The sequence below is a fragment of the Manihot esculenta genome, chromosome 6, assembly GCF_001659605.2.
Source record: "Manihot esculenta cultivar AM560-2 chromosome 6, M.esculenta_v8, whole genome shotgun sequence".
Lineage (NCBI taxonomy): Eukaryota > Viridiplantae > Streptophyta > Magnoliopsida > Malpighiales > Euphorbiaceae > Manihot > Manihot esculenta.
This window is the reverse complement of record NC_035166.2, coordinates 22,450,467-22,464,873: the sequence shown is the minus strand read 5'-3', so window position 1 is coordinate 22,464,873 and position 14,407 is coordinate 22,450,467. Positions and strand designations below refer to the sequence as shown.

Sequence of the window (14,407 nt, the reverse complement as noted above, 5' to 3'; positions counted from 1 at the left end):
TTGTGGCATTAAGACTAAATCTTACCCAACTCTACAGGCATGTATTTATTATCAATTAGGTCAAGTTGTTGTCGTGCATGAAAACTATGGTCGTTGGAGGGATCTTATCACTTTCATTTAAAATTTATAATATAATTTTCTGAATGTGCAATGGGAATGAAAATTCCACCATGCCCATTTGATAACTTCACCGAATTTGTATGGTTTTTCAGGACAGCATATAGCTTTACATAATCCAAAAACATAGAAATGTAGATTGCTGACAGACACTAACCTCAAATCGACTCCACAGCGAAAAATAAAATGATTTGCATGTCTTAAATTGATATAGTTAAATTATTTTTTGTTCTGCTTTTTTCTTCTTTCTTAATCTTTACAGTAATAATAATTTAAATAAAGAAAAGAAGAAAAAGAACTTTTAATACCATTCTCATTGAGCTTACAACAGATAATTATCTTCCAGTTTTCTCTAACTGTGGTTTTGAATATTCTACAATTGCTTACATGGTCCAAAGTGATGCATTTTCTTTTTCAAATAACTGAAGTGATACAATTTCAGTGGGTGGAAAATTGTATGATATGACAAAATTCAAATTCTTTCAGCCTATAACTTTTCCTCACCGTACGGCAATTTGCAAGCAGCTGCACGGTCTTTTGACTTGTATTCGCCCAGCATTTCAGCAACAGTTCTGCAACGACATTGGTTTCCAGGGCGAATCACGTCTCCATAAACAGCCATTTCTATTATGTCAAGCTCCTTGTCTGCAAGTGGATAACACATAAATCTATCATCAGTTGGAAAGGTTTCAGAAGGGCAATGATACAGAAACATAGCACATAGCAAGATGATCATTCAAATTGAAAGATTGATGTTGGAGGTAGAAGAGAAGAGCTGCCTTTTTGGGCTGAAGCAGCAACAGCCTACAGCTCAAACATGAATACTTGACAGGACTGGAACAACCTTTAGTTGAGACATCCTAACAAGACGAAATCTGATCACCCTAGTAGACGACAAAAGAAGTTAGGTAAGGTAAGAACTAAGAAGGTAACAACTAGCATCATCCCTTATGACTCACATGATCGAAAGATGAACGCAATACAAACAGAAAAACTCTTTAACAGAAAGTTAATAGTCATGTTCTTGATTGGATATTATTGGCTACAATTGGCTTTTAATATAATGCATCACGGCCATGCCATGGAGGTAAAATCTTAAGCAAAATTATGTAAAATCTGGTAGTCAGATTACCATTTTCATAACTAAAAATCAATGCAGAGACGAACAACTCATTACGTGATTTACAAATTCTACTTCAATTTTAAATCTTTAAAAGGAAACAGACAATAGAAGGAACAAGAAGTACCAAAGGACAAATTATGAACAGAAGATTTCTCAATAATAAGATGAGTCCATCTACGTAATTACTGAAAAATTATAAACAGAAACTATAAAGTAGAAAGCCTCCAGCCTGATCAAAGTAGCAAAACCTTGTCCCTGAGCCTGTTTAATAAAGATGACAAACCTGATCCTAATAGGAGAATGTTGATTAGCTACAAGTTTAGCATCATCAGTTTTGACACCTTTATTAAACAGAAATAAAGATCTATTTCTTATTCAAATTTACATGCAACTTATTGAACATACATTCAACAGATTTCGATTCACAGAACTTAGAATGTTTTAAGGGGTTCCCTCAAAGAATCTAGAAACAAATGAACAGTTAGTCATGAGTTCTTTTCTTAACTATTTGTTTTGAATTAGTGAATCCATTTCATAAAACTCAAGGAAAAGGTATCAGTGTTGAAATGGGGAAAAACCAAAATATTTCAACGGGCACTAGCAAAAGATTTAAAGTTTTGATGTGTAAAGAATGAGACAGATATAAAAGCTAAAATATTTTCATGACCTATCCCTCCATCACTTCCTCCATGAAGGCACAAGTTTTTTCCACTTTAGGAGATAAAGACATAAAAATGGGGGGTGATTAGTTGAATTTTAGGAATGCAAACAAGATATAGCACTCCTCCAATATGCAAGCAACTAAAAACTAAAATAATAATGCAGCCAAGCAAGACTAGATTTCGAGATTGCTTTTTATTTATTTTTTTTAATTATAAAATCAAGATCTTTCATTCAGATTTTACATCATAATTAAAAAGCTTAGGTTTTTATTATTGAGGAAATACAACTAGAAAATTGAAGGTTTACCTTATTTTTTTGTTATTCCTATTGGTTTGAAGAGTCTTTGCAACTATAACTGTGACAGATTTTGTGTGTTTAGATGTTTATAGCGATATGAAGGAAGGAATGAAATCATTATTTAAATCTTATCTTATTGCTTAGGAAAAAGCTCAATATTTCAATCTTATTCTTTTTCCTTGACAACACTCAAGGCCGAATTTGCTCTAGGAGCAGAATGATGCAGACAAAGGAGATAAGATTTAGGAATTATTTTTATTTAAATTTCAATTGTAAAATTAACATCTTTCACTTAAAATTTAAATAATTAGGAAGTTTAGATTTCTATACTTTAAGAAATTTAACAGGAAATAATATTTTAATTATTTAAGAATTCTATTATCTAAAATTTTCTAGTTATTGTTAGTTTTATACCCCCTGCTCATTGATTCAATATTTTCTTATTTTGGAATTTCATATCTAGTAGTAGTAAGATTAATTATTACTCCATACCTACCTAGAAAATTTAGGTGTTTTCCTTGAAAGCTTGCTATGATTATTATTGACAACCGAAACTAAATAGAAAATTTGATTTGTTTCTCTTTCCTTTTGAGTATAGAAAATTTTGGGACTTCTTTCTCTTTCCTTTTGAGTGTTATTTGTGTCTGACATCAAATGGGTTCCAAACATCATCCATTAGTAGCAAAATGAGCAAATGTAAACATAAAAAATAAGAACATATACAGTTACACACTCAGAATCCTTAAAATACCAAACAAGAGAAAAGAGAATGAAGCGAGCATACCAGTGAACTTGAGGTCACACGAGTAACCTTTCAATTGAGTTTTGTCCACCTCCTGTTTATCCGATTTGAAACTATTGACCCTTGCTTGAAGTATTTGACAATTATCAGCTGTAGATTCACCGCCTAGAGCATGAACCCAAATGAAAGCAGTGAGAACTGTAGTTTATAATTCTTAAGTTACCAATCTCCTTCTGGACACCACGAAAACAAAGTACTTGGAAATATATTTATCGCACTGAAATTTCCAAATTCTGAGGAACTTGGAAATTTCAAACTTGAATTCCTTACCATTTTGTAAAGGATGTGAATGATGCAGAGAAACAAAATGTCAACTTTATTACACCAAGCAAGCAGAGATTATGTTCATTTTCAGTAGTAATTCAGAAAGCAAAACCCGGCAGCTAGAAATGCTTAAGGAGAAAAAGAATAACCAAATTACCAAGAAGGGAAGGGGGGAGGACCTTTGGAGAAGGGTACGATGTGGTCGTACTGGAAGCAGAGGCAGCCATGGCAGTTGCACAAGCGCTTGCAAACGACGTTGCCAGCAGCGTCTTTGCGCCACCTCTCAGGGTGTCGACCAGGTACTGTTTCAGCGTTGGCCCAGCATATCTTTTTGGCATTGTGATCGAAAAATCTCGGTCGCCCCTCCCCACTGCTGCTGCTACTGCCATCTCGAGAACGGTGCGGCGAAGAGCTCATCTCTTCTTGGGTTCTTCCTATAGGCGAGAGAGAGAGAGAGGGGACTATCAATCGGCCAATGCCCGTTGGTGGTGATGTACGAATTGGGTGACGACTGGCGAACGTATATTCCTCTCACTTATTGCTCCTTGAGCCTTTGAGGAGACCCATGTATTGATCCTAACGGCCCATTGGGCATTGGCGGAAATAGGTAAAATTGAGTGAATACGAATTCCACTGGAAGTCTAGAGCTCAATTTTATTTTATTTTTTTTCAAAATTATTTTTCGTTTAAGATTCTATGCACAGTATATTATAAATTATTAAGTGATTTCCTTTCAACAAAAATTATCAAGTGATTTGCTAATATAATATAAAAATACTTACAAATATATTAAAAAATACTAATTAATAAAATGAGTTTGTTTGCATGAGCTTCAATTCAAATTCAACCACATTAAACTCGGCAATAGCTTGTTCGATGTTAATCAATTTGCTTATTTCTCGACTTCTTTTTTTGTTCAATCAACGGACTTTATAGCTGACAAGAGTTTAAACATGCTTAAACAAGTAACCATTGAGTTTTGATTTTTAAACTCATCCATGCATGCCAAACCTTCACAAAAAACTCATCAGCTAATTCTTCAGCTCTAAAGTAGTCTTCAGCTCTAAAGTAGATAATCAGCCTGTTCTTAGTAAAAACTACCAGTTCACAAGCAAAGCTTCAACACACAGAAAAATTTATCAAAGAATGAGGACGCTTTAACAGCTGCAAAATAGTCACCATGGGTGCCAGAATCACTTAACAGTTATCATCTCCTAAAGAGAACTTGAGCCCAAGGCTCATTTCCTTCTGTCGAATACGACTATCCAACATTTCCTTTCAACAACATTGTTGATTTTGATTTTAAAAAACTTAACCTCATAATCATCTGATGAATTTACAGACAGCGAAACAAACCAGAGGATTCATAGTAGGAACTGCAAAACACAAATACCACGCCATAATATAAATTCTGTTTCCAGTTTTGATATTAAACCCATCCGTAGCATTTTAACTAGTCTACTCTTTAAGTTTGTAAATGGCAAGCTATAATAGCTTTTACAAAATCCTTCTCGCTCAAATTGCAACCACCATCTGCAAATCATTGAGTAATTACTTTGGGCCAATGTCCTTAAGAGCACAGATCTGCTCCTCTCCCATTGAAGACATGACTGTCACAACAAGGTCTTTTCCCTCAGCAAACCCATCCTTGATCTGTATTCACCAGTAAATGGTATCAGTCTTAGTATCCAATAATCCACAGGAGTAAATTTAACATCAGGAAGAAAAAGAAAAAAGACTAATGGGACCTCAAAACTTAGCATGTACAACGGTTGTCCAACATGTAAAGAGAATACACGAAAGAGCCTTAGACAATTGAATAAAAATAAAAGTCACAATATGACTACTGAATAACAATGCACAATCTAGCTTTAGATATTAGCAGAAGACACACAGAATGTTACATTACATATCAATGAAAATAATCAGGCATTCAGATACCATAATATACAAGCCAATCATTTAACCACAGAATTGAAGAATCCTGTTTTGCAAGCTATAATACTAATTGAATAATAGTTTTCCTACTCACAGCCCATAAAATTAGCCCCTCTCTGTACTCCACCTAGAATGGTGATCAAAATTAGCCCCCTAATAAACCATCAGAAATTAGTACCTGAGACAGAAGATTCTCATCAGTTGGTAGCCTCAGGTCATCCTTAGTGTTCCCATTTTCAGTAAGCAAACTCACCTGAAATTTGGAAAAGCTTAACTTAGCCCTAAATCATTACTATTAGCAGGTGAACATTGACAAGCTAAGCAAAAAAATTGAACTTACAAATCCATCCTCAGAAATATCAATTAGCTGGTAGTCAGTACGAGTGACATGGGGAACCTGCAAAAACCAGGGAATCATTCAAATCAGTATTATACAAAATCTAGTTAAGTATTCAAAAGAGCTACAAGTGAAAAGATAGCTTGCATAAAATAACATACATCACAGTTATGGGAGGAGGGAACAATATCTTCAAGCTTTTTGGTATTGAAGATGTCTATTCCAACGAAATGGCACTTAGCATGCCCATGCTTTCCAGTCTTGGAGGTTGAAACTTCAACGACCTATCACAAAACAATAACGGAACAACGTTACTATCATTCTCCTTGTACACACGTGGTAGACAACACTACCTATATACAGAAGCTCCCTAACCTATCGCAAATCACAAGTCAACAACAGAATATTAATAATCTGTTTGAATTACACAAAAAAAAAGTTACAAATCGAACAAAATAGAGTGCAAAGTAATTGCAAACAAAAATCATTATAGACTATTAAAAGAAAAATAAAATGACATCAAAAGCATAGATCTAGCATTCAATTCCAGAACGCAAAATCTGGAAAAATTTATTAAACGCGTAAAATAGAAGCACATAAAAGGGAAAACAAATAGTAGAGTCCAGTTAACCACCAAAAAAAAAAAGCAGGGCCAGATCAAATTCAGATCTCAATTGAGAAGTAAAAATAAATAAATCGGAAATTAACGAAAAATCTCTTTAAAATGGTGAATAGAAAGGACCTTGCAAGGGCGATTCTTGATGACGATGTAGCCGTTCTTGCGGATGGTACCGGCTTGCTGCGGGTAGGTCTTGGACGCTCCGGCGTCGGCTTTGGACTCGAAATGGTGCTCCTCGTCGGACATATTCGTTAGGGATTTTTTTTTCCTTTTTTCTTTTTGGAGAAACCACCCAAAAATGGAAGGAAAATCGTTACGTAGGATTACGATGATATATATTAAAAGTTAGGGTTGGGAAAGTACTCTGCCAAAATTTTAGTGGGCCCGGTTACGTTGACTCATCCTCTACAATATGAATAAAAATGGTTTGGATGATCTTCAGCTTGGGCTTGGGTTTGTGTGACAGGCCTATGTTCACATGTGTCAGCTTGCCCCTCTTCATGAATTTTAATATTATTATTAATCATGGTTAAAAAAATAAATAAATAATATTATAATTAATAAATTCATTTATAAATTAGAAAACCCCTAAATATTTTATATTCGAATAGTATATATAAATATATATATATATTATTTTAGAAATTTATAAAAAATATTATATTCAATAATCTTATTTTAAATTTGACATGAGAATTACTAAAATGACATAGATGTTACAAGTTATTATTTATTAGTATTTTTTTTTACATCATTTCCTTTAGTAATTAGAAAATAAGTAAATCCCTAGTATTGAATTAGAATTATAAATTTACAAATCGCACATTCTAAGAATAGCTACCAACTTCTTTTCCAATTGTGGTTGCAAAACTTTAACTCCATGGTTTGCTTCCCCTTATTGGCAGTTTTATAATGCAAATTTCATTTGCAAGAGAGAAAAAGAAAAGATCAAATACATATAAAGTAGCATTTACTTGTTGAATACCCATTTTGCCTTCTATTCAACAGCATCTGACAGTTTCTGGAAAAATAGAGGAGAACTAACTACCGCCCTAACAGAGAAAAAGACATTTGTGTTAGAGCTTCTGTCCTCAACGATATTGTATTATTATTCTTGCCAATTTGTGCTTTGGATTTTTATTTCTTCTTTCACTGTGGCGATCCCCTTTTTCTAAGTCTGAGATTAGATCTCTCAGATAAGAGAGTTATTTCTCAGCATAAATGGTAATTAAACATTAACTGGAGATTATCCTCTTAATTGGGTGATAATAGTTTCCTCAACAACATATATTATCTATAAAATATATTTTTAATATAACTAATGTAAATTTAACATAAAAGATTTCATTTTATAAGCAATTCTGTTTATGGTAAAAATTATATTTAATTCTATTTTCTTAATTCCACGACCAAAAATATAAATTTTATTTTCTGTTTTATAAAAAAATATTGAATTATAAAATTTATGCTTTCTTTCCTTTCCTTGTTCATAGCTACTTATATGCAATTGAATTGTATTTTGAAAAATATTAACTAATATAATTTATATAAATTAATTTTCCAGTCCTATGTTAAACGTAATAATACTTGTCCTAAAATTCAATTTTATAATCCTAATCCTGCTGCATATTTAACATTTTTATATTTATAAAAGATCGAAAGTAATAAAATTTTATGACTAAGTTTTTCTTCACCTGTAATTCTTCATTATATTTACTCATATGTAATTTTTCTTAAAATTTATGACTATTTTGCTTTTCACCATCACTAGTTGCCAGTTACCACCTTAGTCGAAACACAAGAAGTCCAGAACAAAAACATTGCTATCTCACAACCAAAGATTAAAGAATGAGAAAAGCTGTAAACTTGAAATTGATCACTTCAAGGCGTTGTCCTTTAGATTCATCGCCAAACCTTGTACAGTGTTCAATTCTGACAAAACATGCCCTCTTTGTTTTCTCCATACAACCAAATGCTTTTAAGCTCCGTCAATCCTCGTTTCCCAGTTTTCCAAAGAAAAATTCAGGTGCTTTTTTTTTCTTACTTATTTTCTCAGGAATCCAATCTCAGCTATGACTTAATGCAGTTTTTATCTGTTGCAGATTGTCTCTACAGCTTGCGTTTTCGAGGTTGCAAAAAATATGGGCGAGATTGATACCAAACCTATTGAACCTGTACAGGTTGCACTTACCTTGTTTGGAGAGAAGAGTGAACAGAGGAAACACCGGCCTGGAAATAGCAGCAGCAGTGATGTGAGAAGTAGCAGCAGCGGTGATGTGAGACTTCGTTACCCGTAGGAAGATATTTACCAATGTTTATTTTGTCGTTGTTGTTCTTTAATGTCTTTCCTTTTGCCTGCAGGACGTGGATAAAGAGAAGGATCCTGAAGGAGTACAAAAGGATTTGGCTAACTACAAGTTGCAGCTGGAAGCCAAGGACGCTGCTTACTGGCAGCTGTTACATAAATTGGAGCACTATCAGAAAACATCTGAGGAACTTTCTACCCAGCTGAAGAATTCTGAGGTTGAGAGAGATGTCAACTTAGAAGAATGTAGAGAAGCTAGAATTCGGATAGATGAACTCGAGGCTAAGATAAAGGAGATGGGTGATCAACTGTTGGAATCTGGAAAATTAAAGGAGCAGCTTTCACATATTCTTGGTGAATTGAAGGATGTGCAAGGTGAGTTGCTTAGTATGGAAATTGAACTTGTTGCTGCCACAGAAGAAAAGCTGAAGGCCTTGACGCAAGCAGAACTGATGGAATCAGTTGCCAACATGGAAAAGGGAAGAGCTGAAGAGCTTCTAAAGCGTGTTACTGACCTCAACGAAGCTCTTCTTCTGTCAAAACAGGCTGCAGAATCTGGGAAGATTGCAGAGATAAAGGAGAGATCAGAAACAGAAGCTCAAGCACAAAAACAGGTGGAAGACATGAAAATGCAAATGGAAATTATGCAAGAATTGGAAAATAAGCTAAGGGACAAATCTGTGTTCATTGATTCGCTGCAGGTGGAACTTAATCAAGCAAATGAATTACTTAGTTCATCTGACAAAGTTGTTTCTGAAGTCATAAATGATTTGAACCAGCTAAAAGCTGATCTGAAAGCCAAAGAAAAAGAGAACTCTGATCAAGCAATTTATATTGGGGAATTGGAAACCGAAATGAACCAGCTAAAACTAGAACTGAAGAAAGAAAATGAAGAAGTAACTCAGTTGAACTGCGAAGTTGAAATGCTCACAGATGAGTTGGAGAAGGTAAAAAATGAAATGGGAGGAATCAAGGAAAGAGAGAATGATGCACATGCTGAGATAGCAATGCTAAAAGCTGAGCTTCATAGAGCAAGATCAAACATTGTTGCAGCAGAGGTATCTGAAGCAAAAGAATCCAAGAAAGAAAATGAAAGGCTAAAACAAGGATCAGAAATGGTTACTGAAGAATCCCTTGACATTGGCTTGGTGGGCAACGGACCTGAGAACTCTGTCGCAGGAGCTGAAAGGAGCAGAGATGATAATGATCGAAACATAACAATTTCACTAGAAGAGTACGAGTCCTTGATTAGTAAAGCTGCGAAGGTCAACCAATCTGCAACAAAAGACTTAAATATGTTAACTACATATGAGAACAGAAATGAAATGGAGACATTGAAGAAGGAATTGGAAGTTGCAAGTGCGAAAGTTTCAGAGTTCAGGACTCGAACAGAACAGGCAGTTACAAGAGCTGAAGCAGCTGAGAGAGCTAAATTAGCACTTGAAGATCAGCTCAGGAAGTGGCGAGAACAGAAGAAGAGAAGAAAAGCTGCATTAGCTGCACTTCGGGAGGAATCATTATCGAGGGAGTTTGGTTCTTCCTCGTGTGGCAACACACCAATAAATTATCAGCCGTTGGGAAAGGTTCTGAACATGAAATTCTGATCTTTGGAAGTAAACTTTTCACAGTGTGATGGTCCTCTCAGCCATTTTGCTTGTATTAAGACTCTCTTATCTATGTTCTACATATAGCTCAAATTAAGATATCTGAAATCAAAATGAAATAAATCGATTTGAATCATTTCATCAATTGTTGCGATTTCAATAATCAAGAAAACCCCAATTTTTGTCTCTAACATAACCCCATTTCTTCACATTTCAACGAGCAGGCAGAACCCAAAGAAACTCAAATTGGATCACAACCAAACTTCAGACAAGCTCAATGAAATAAACTATCCAACTTAGAAATCACAATCAAATAATCCTTAATTTTTGCGAACAAATACACCGTTTATCTGTATCTGATTCCAACAAGGTAGAGAGAGGAGGGCAACAATGCATATGTAGAGGATGATGCATGGAATTGTCGTCGGTTTCATCGGTTCTTACAATTTAAAGTTTTGTGCCTCCTTGGTGCTTTAGCTCTAAATGAGGAGGTTATCGCCACTCCATGCATGTCAGCACCTTTTTTGAGCTTCGTTATTGAAAATTTTGGGAGGCCCGGTGGAGGCGGCGGCGGCGCTTTTAGCGACTGTGTGAAAGTTGAAACAATATAGAGCCAAGACCACAAAACAAAGAGGGAGATGAATAGGCGAAGGCAAGAGAAGACAATAGCTTAGGTTGTTTAAAATTTATTTTAAATCATTCAAATTCATCACAAATTTAACTATTACAATTCAAATAACGTACGACCCAATTATTTTTATTTTTAATTAATAATCTATGTTCATGTTTTTATTAGCTCAATAGGCACCTCCAAAGCCAAATGCATATCTTCAACTGCAGCGAATCTGAAATGGCAATCTAAGCCTGTCACTAACAAAACTGACTACCACTGGGGAATTTACATCACATAAGCAAAGCCACCCAACACGATCCTTACTGTCTGTCTGGGATTTTCTGAACATCTCATTCGGTTTGCTTGTACATTTCACTGCTTTGGGCAACTGCTGAACTGAACTCTGATATCAAGTCTTATGTAAACAGTGTCAAGCACACTTTTTTAGCTTGAACTCAATATGAAGTCATTGTATTACCTTGTGTCAAGCAATGGCCTCTTCACGATATTTAAACACTTTCAAACATCAATCAATTAATTTAGCCTTGCTCGGGTGTAGGTGGGAAGGAGTTAAGTTAGTGGATGCTTTCGAGTTTGAAGCTGTTGTCCTGTGATTAGCTTCCTAGCTATCTGCTAGATCTCCAATTCCAATTTGCATCAGAGTCATCATCATGATAAAGAAACTGATATGTTGCTAGAGCTTTTTGTACTAGGCAAAGCAAGAGGGTAGGGACCATCTCAGTGTAGTGCTGCGGCTTGTTGGTGGACACTAGATCAGAGAACTTGCCTTGATAAGGCTTTTTTATTTGAAAGGTACCCCAACACTCGCCTCTTATATACACGAGAGATACGCACCAACATGCTAAAACAGATAACTCATAAGCACGCATGAGCAGTTTCTCCCATGAAGGGAGCAAATGGTTGGTCACCTTTGCAATATAAGCGAAAACTCCAGAAAGGGCTTGGATTACATAATGAGTAAAGGAAATAATTATTTGAATCCGATTTATGGATATGTACAAACAAATGAGTCTTTTCATAAAAAAAAATAAATAGGGTCTATTTTAACGCCTATTAGGTCCAAGATGAATCGGGTCTACTAAGAATTTTTCACGAGTAAATAGACACTTTGAGCATATTAAAGAATTCTTTAAGACATGAACACACCTGGTGTTTTTGTGAGCTCATTGGCCACATGGGATTAGAATGTCGAAAATTATCCACATTGGAATCGCAATTTCAGGGATTGGTGCATGACCCATGATGCTTGTTTTGTCCATATTTACACCAGATTTCCACTGTCCCTTATAGCACAGCATGTCTAAGATTCACCATATATTTCTTGTATCAGGCATCATGATCTTTGTGCGAGTCCAAAAGTACCTAGGGAACTAAACTAAGCTAGATTCTTTAAAGAGGTTAAAAAGCTCAGATTGTAATCCTGGGAAAGAATTTTGAAGGCAGGTGGAGTGAATAAGTGATATCAAGTCATGGGTGGAGGAAAAAGATATGGAGACATCTCATGCCATGCCTCACATGACTTCTGTTGGCTAACAACACTCGAGTGGTTCTCCACTAGCATAATAATAAAAATAAAAAAAATAAAAAAAAATAAAAGAAAAGGACAAGGAAAAGAAAAAGGGAAAAAGAAATCAAACCCCTTCAACCCCCGCCACTCTCTCTTCCCCCTGCTGTCTTTAAATTTGGACATGCATGAGCTGAAAGTGAAACATAACCAACAGAAGAAGATCGAAGAAGAAGAATGGAGAGTACTTGTGAGTATGCAAGAAAATATTCCAAGGATGTTTCCCTTCACGAACTGCGAGATAGGCTTGCAGAGTTTGCTGAGGTTAGAGGATGGGACCAGTTTCACAGTCCTAGAAATCTCCTGTTGGCACTAGTAAGCCCTGAAGCCACACTTATTACACAAATCTCTCTCTCTCTCTGTTCTTTTTTTTATTTTTTTTTTGTGGGGGTGGGGGACAAATACGTATTCTTATTTTCCGATTTGTGCAGGTGGGAGAGGTCGGAGAGCTGTCGGAGATATTCCAATGGAAAGGGGAGGTTGCAAAAGGGCTACCCAACTGGAGTTCTGGTGATAAGGAGCATCTAGAGGAAGAGCTCTCTGATGTTCTGCTCTATCTTATTCGTCTTGCTGATGTTTGCGGCCTTGATCTTGGCCAGGCTGCATTGACAAAGATTGTTAAAAATGCCAGGAAATACCCAGTTGCTGCTCGTCAAACTACTTGATCTTCCCACCTTTCAACTACATATAAAATATGAAATTTTGTAGACAATAATTTCTCTTTTATTTTGAATGCATGTCATGTACTGTAACTAAGGCTTAGCTAAGTTGAGTTTCAGTTAACTTTTCTGTGATCCATGTATTTCAAAATAAGAATATTACTCTCTTTTAATATTTGCTGAGATTTAGCATATATAATTTAAAATAAAAAGTAAGCTGCAATTTGCATTAAAATTATATAAAAAAAACAAACAATTGCCTTATCTTCTTGGGGTATGATTATTGTTTAGTAAGTTGGAAGCTCTGTAACAACTTTAGTTGTAATAATCCAAACTGCCAAGTGCTAATATTGTATCATGTAGCCATCCACAAAATGCCAATACAATCCCTAGCATAAAAGAATCTTATCCCATTACCCAACCAATAATGGGCCGTTTTGGCCCAACCTTGCAACTAAAGCTATGATCCAAGCCCAGCTTTGTTTTGTTCCTATAATATTTTTTAAATCCGGCATAATTTCTTCTAAAATTCTCTTCTATTGATTATGAGAATTTGATTTTGGTGGGCGGACGGGGACAAATTTCCCGGCCTCTTCATCTCTTTCCCAGAAGGTAAAATGTCATTATCTTCTATTTTTCATCTCCTTTATATATATTTTTTCTTTATTTATGCCATTAATAATAATTACTGGGAGAGGATCCAGGTAAAAATATACTTTTTTATCTGGATTTTATTTTTTAAATATTTTTAAAATAAATATAATTAAAAAATTAATAAAAATTATAAAACGGGAATATTTTATTTATAATTTTGTGGATTTACATTATGACATGGCGTGTGTGGGTCCACCAAAAAGTCGTCGTTGGGTCTAAATGGTAGAGAATGATAATAATATCTATTACACTATTAAATGTTGACAGCTGTAAACTGACCCATAAACAATCCTAATTTTCTTGCATCATAAACATGATCAAAGTTTTCATAGGTTTTAAGATTTCTCTGTAATGAGTTGATTGGTTTGTGTAACCTTCCACTAAATCTCACTTTTAACCCTGATTTTTATTTTTTCTAACAAATTTTTAATTTAATTATATGTGTATCCAATAAAAAGGTGAAACTTATTTATAGTGTTGTTTTAACCTCTACAACTAAAAATTAAAATTATAAAAATTTACCATTTAATTCATAAAAAATTATTATACAGATTCAAATATAAATGTAATTAAAAGTGAATATTTAATTAGTTTAGTTTAAAATTAAATCGAATTGAATAAATTAAAATTAAAATTTTAATATTTATAAAAATCAAACAAAATTAATTTTATCAAAAATTAAATTAAATTAAACCGATTTAATTTGATTCGATTTAATTAATCAGTTTAAATTTTTAATAAATTTTTTATTTTTTATACTTTATTTTTAATATTTTACATTTTAATTAGAATATTTTAACTTTAATATGATATAATATCTCTATATT

At 34.4% G+C, this 14,407-nt stretch overlaps 4 protein-coding genes across 4 annotated transcripts; 2 read left to right on the top strand and 2 right to left on the bottom strand.

The window, feature by feature from the left end:
• Nucleotides 1–394: 394 nt before the first annotated feature.
• LOC110616905 lies at nt 395–4,565 on the bottom strand. The gene is made up of 3 exons (XM_021759424.2): nt 3,446–4,565; nt 2,985–3,107; nt 395–762 (listed from the first exon to the last, which is right to left on the bottom strand). Exons 1-3 carry the CDS (start codon nt 3,681–3,683, stop codon nt 605–607), a joined length of 519 nt encoding a protein of 172 aa, XP_021615116.1. The 5' UTR covers nt 3,684–4,565; the 3' UTR covers nt 395–604.
• A 73-nt stretch (nt 4,566–4,638) lies between these two features.
• On the bottom strand, nt 4,639–6,477 carry LOC110616531 (eukaryotic translation initiation factor 5A-like). Its single transcript, XM_021758923.2, has 5 exons — nt 6,284–6,477; nt 5,703–5,825; nt 5,545–5,601; nt 5,383–5,457; nt 4,639–4,919 (listed from the first exon to the last, which is right to left on the bottom strand). The coding sequence occupies exons 1-5, from the start codon at nt 6,404–6,406 to the stop codon at nt 4,818–4,820; spliced, it is 480 nt and encodes a 159-aa protein (XP_021614615.1). The 5' UTR covers nt 6,407–6,477; the 3' UTR covers nt 4,639–4,817.
• Nucleotides 6,478–8,299: 1,822 nt separating this feature from the next.
• LOC110617323 (putative WEB family protein At4g17210) lies at nt 8,300–10,397 on the top strand. The gene is made up of 2 exons (XM_043957452.1): nt 8,300–8,436; nt 8,522–10,397. Exons 1-2 carry the CDS (start codon nt 8,302–8,304, stop codon nt 10,067–10,069), a joined length of 1,683 nt encoding a protein of 560 aa, XP_043813387.1. The 5' UTR covers nt 8,300–8,301; the 3' UTR covers nt 10,070–10,397.
• Nucleotides 10,398–12,341: 1,944 nt separating this feature from the next.
• LOC110617322 (dCTP pyrophosphatase 1) lies at nt 12,342–13,101 on the top strand. The gene is made up of 2 exons (XM_021760045.2): nt 12,342–12,582; nt 12,699–13,101. Exons 1-2 carry the CDS (start codon nt 12,445–12,447, stop codon nt 12,930–12,932), a joined length of 372 nt encoding a protein of 123 aa, XP_021615737.1. The 5' UTR covers nt 12,342–12,444; the 3' UTR covers nt 12,933–13,101.
• Nucleotides 13,102–14,407: the final 1,306 nt, after the last annotated feature.

What these genes read in the sequence shown, in the direction of transcription:
- LOC110616905 (XM_021759424.2), bottom strand. Translation starts at nt 3,683, where the DNA reads ATGAGCTCTTCGCCGCACCGTTCTCGAGATGGCAGTAGCAGCAGCAGT. An exon ending in CATCGTACCCTTCTCCAAAG is followed by an intron (nt 3,108 to 3,445) that starts GTCCTCCCCCCT and finishes TTCATGCTCTAG; the next exon opens with GCGGTGAATCTACAGCTGAT. An exon ending in GTGTGACCTCAAGTTCACTG is followed by an intron (nt 763 to 2,984) that starts GTATGCTCGCTT and finishes ATCCACTTGCAG; the next exon opens with ACAAGGAGCTTGACATAATA.
- LOC110616531 (XM_021758923.2), bottom strand. Translation starts at nt 6,406, where the DNA reads ATGTCCGACGAGGAGCACCATTTCGAGTCCAAAGCCGACGCCGGAGCG. An exon ending in TCAAGAATCGCCCTTGCAAG is followed by an intron (nt 5,826 to 6,283) that starts GTCCTTTCTATT and finishes GTTTTGTGATAG; the next exon opens with GTCGTTGAAGTTTCAACCTC. An exon ending in ATGAGAATCTTCTGTCTCAG is followed by an intron (nt 4,920 to 5,382) that starts GTACTAATTTCT and finishes TGGTGAATACAG; the next exon opens with ATCAAGGATGGGTTTGCTGA.
- LOC110617323 (XM_043957452.1), top strand. Translation starts at nt 8,302, where the DNA reads ATGGGCGAGATTGATACCAAACCTATTGAACCTGTACAGGTTGCACTT. An exon ending in GAAGTAGCAGCAGCGGTGAT is followed by an intron (nt 8,437 to 8,521) that starts GTGAGACTTCGT and finishes TTTTGCCTGCAG; the next exon opens with GACGTGGATAAAGAGAAGGA.
- LOC110617322 (XM_021760045.2), top strand. Translation starts at nt 12,445, where the DNA reads ATGGAGAGTACTTGTGAGTATGCAAGAAAATATTCCAAGGATGTTTCC. An exon ending in GAAATCTCCTGTTGGCACTA is followed by an intron (nt 12,583 to 12,698) that starts GTAAGCCCTGAA and finishes CGATTTGTGCAG; the next exon opens with GTGGGAGAGGTCGGAGAGCT.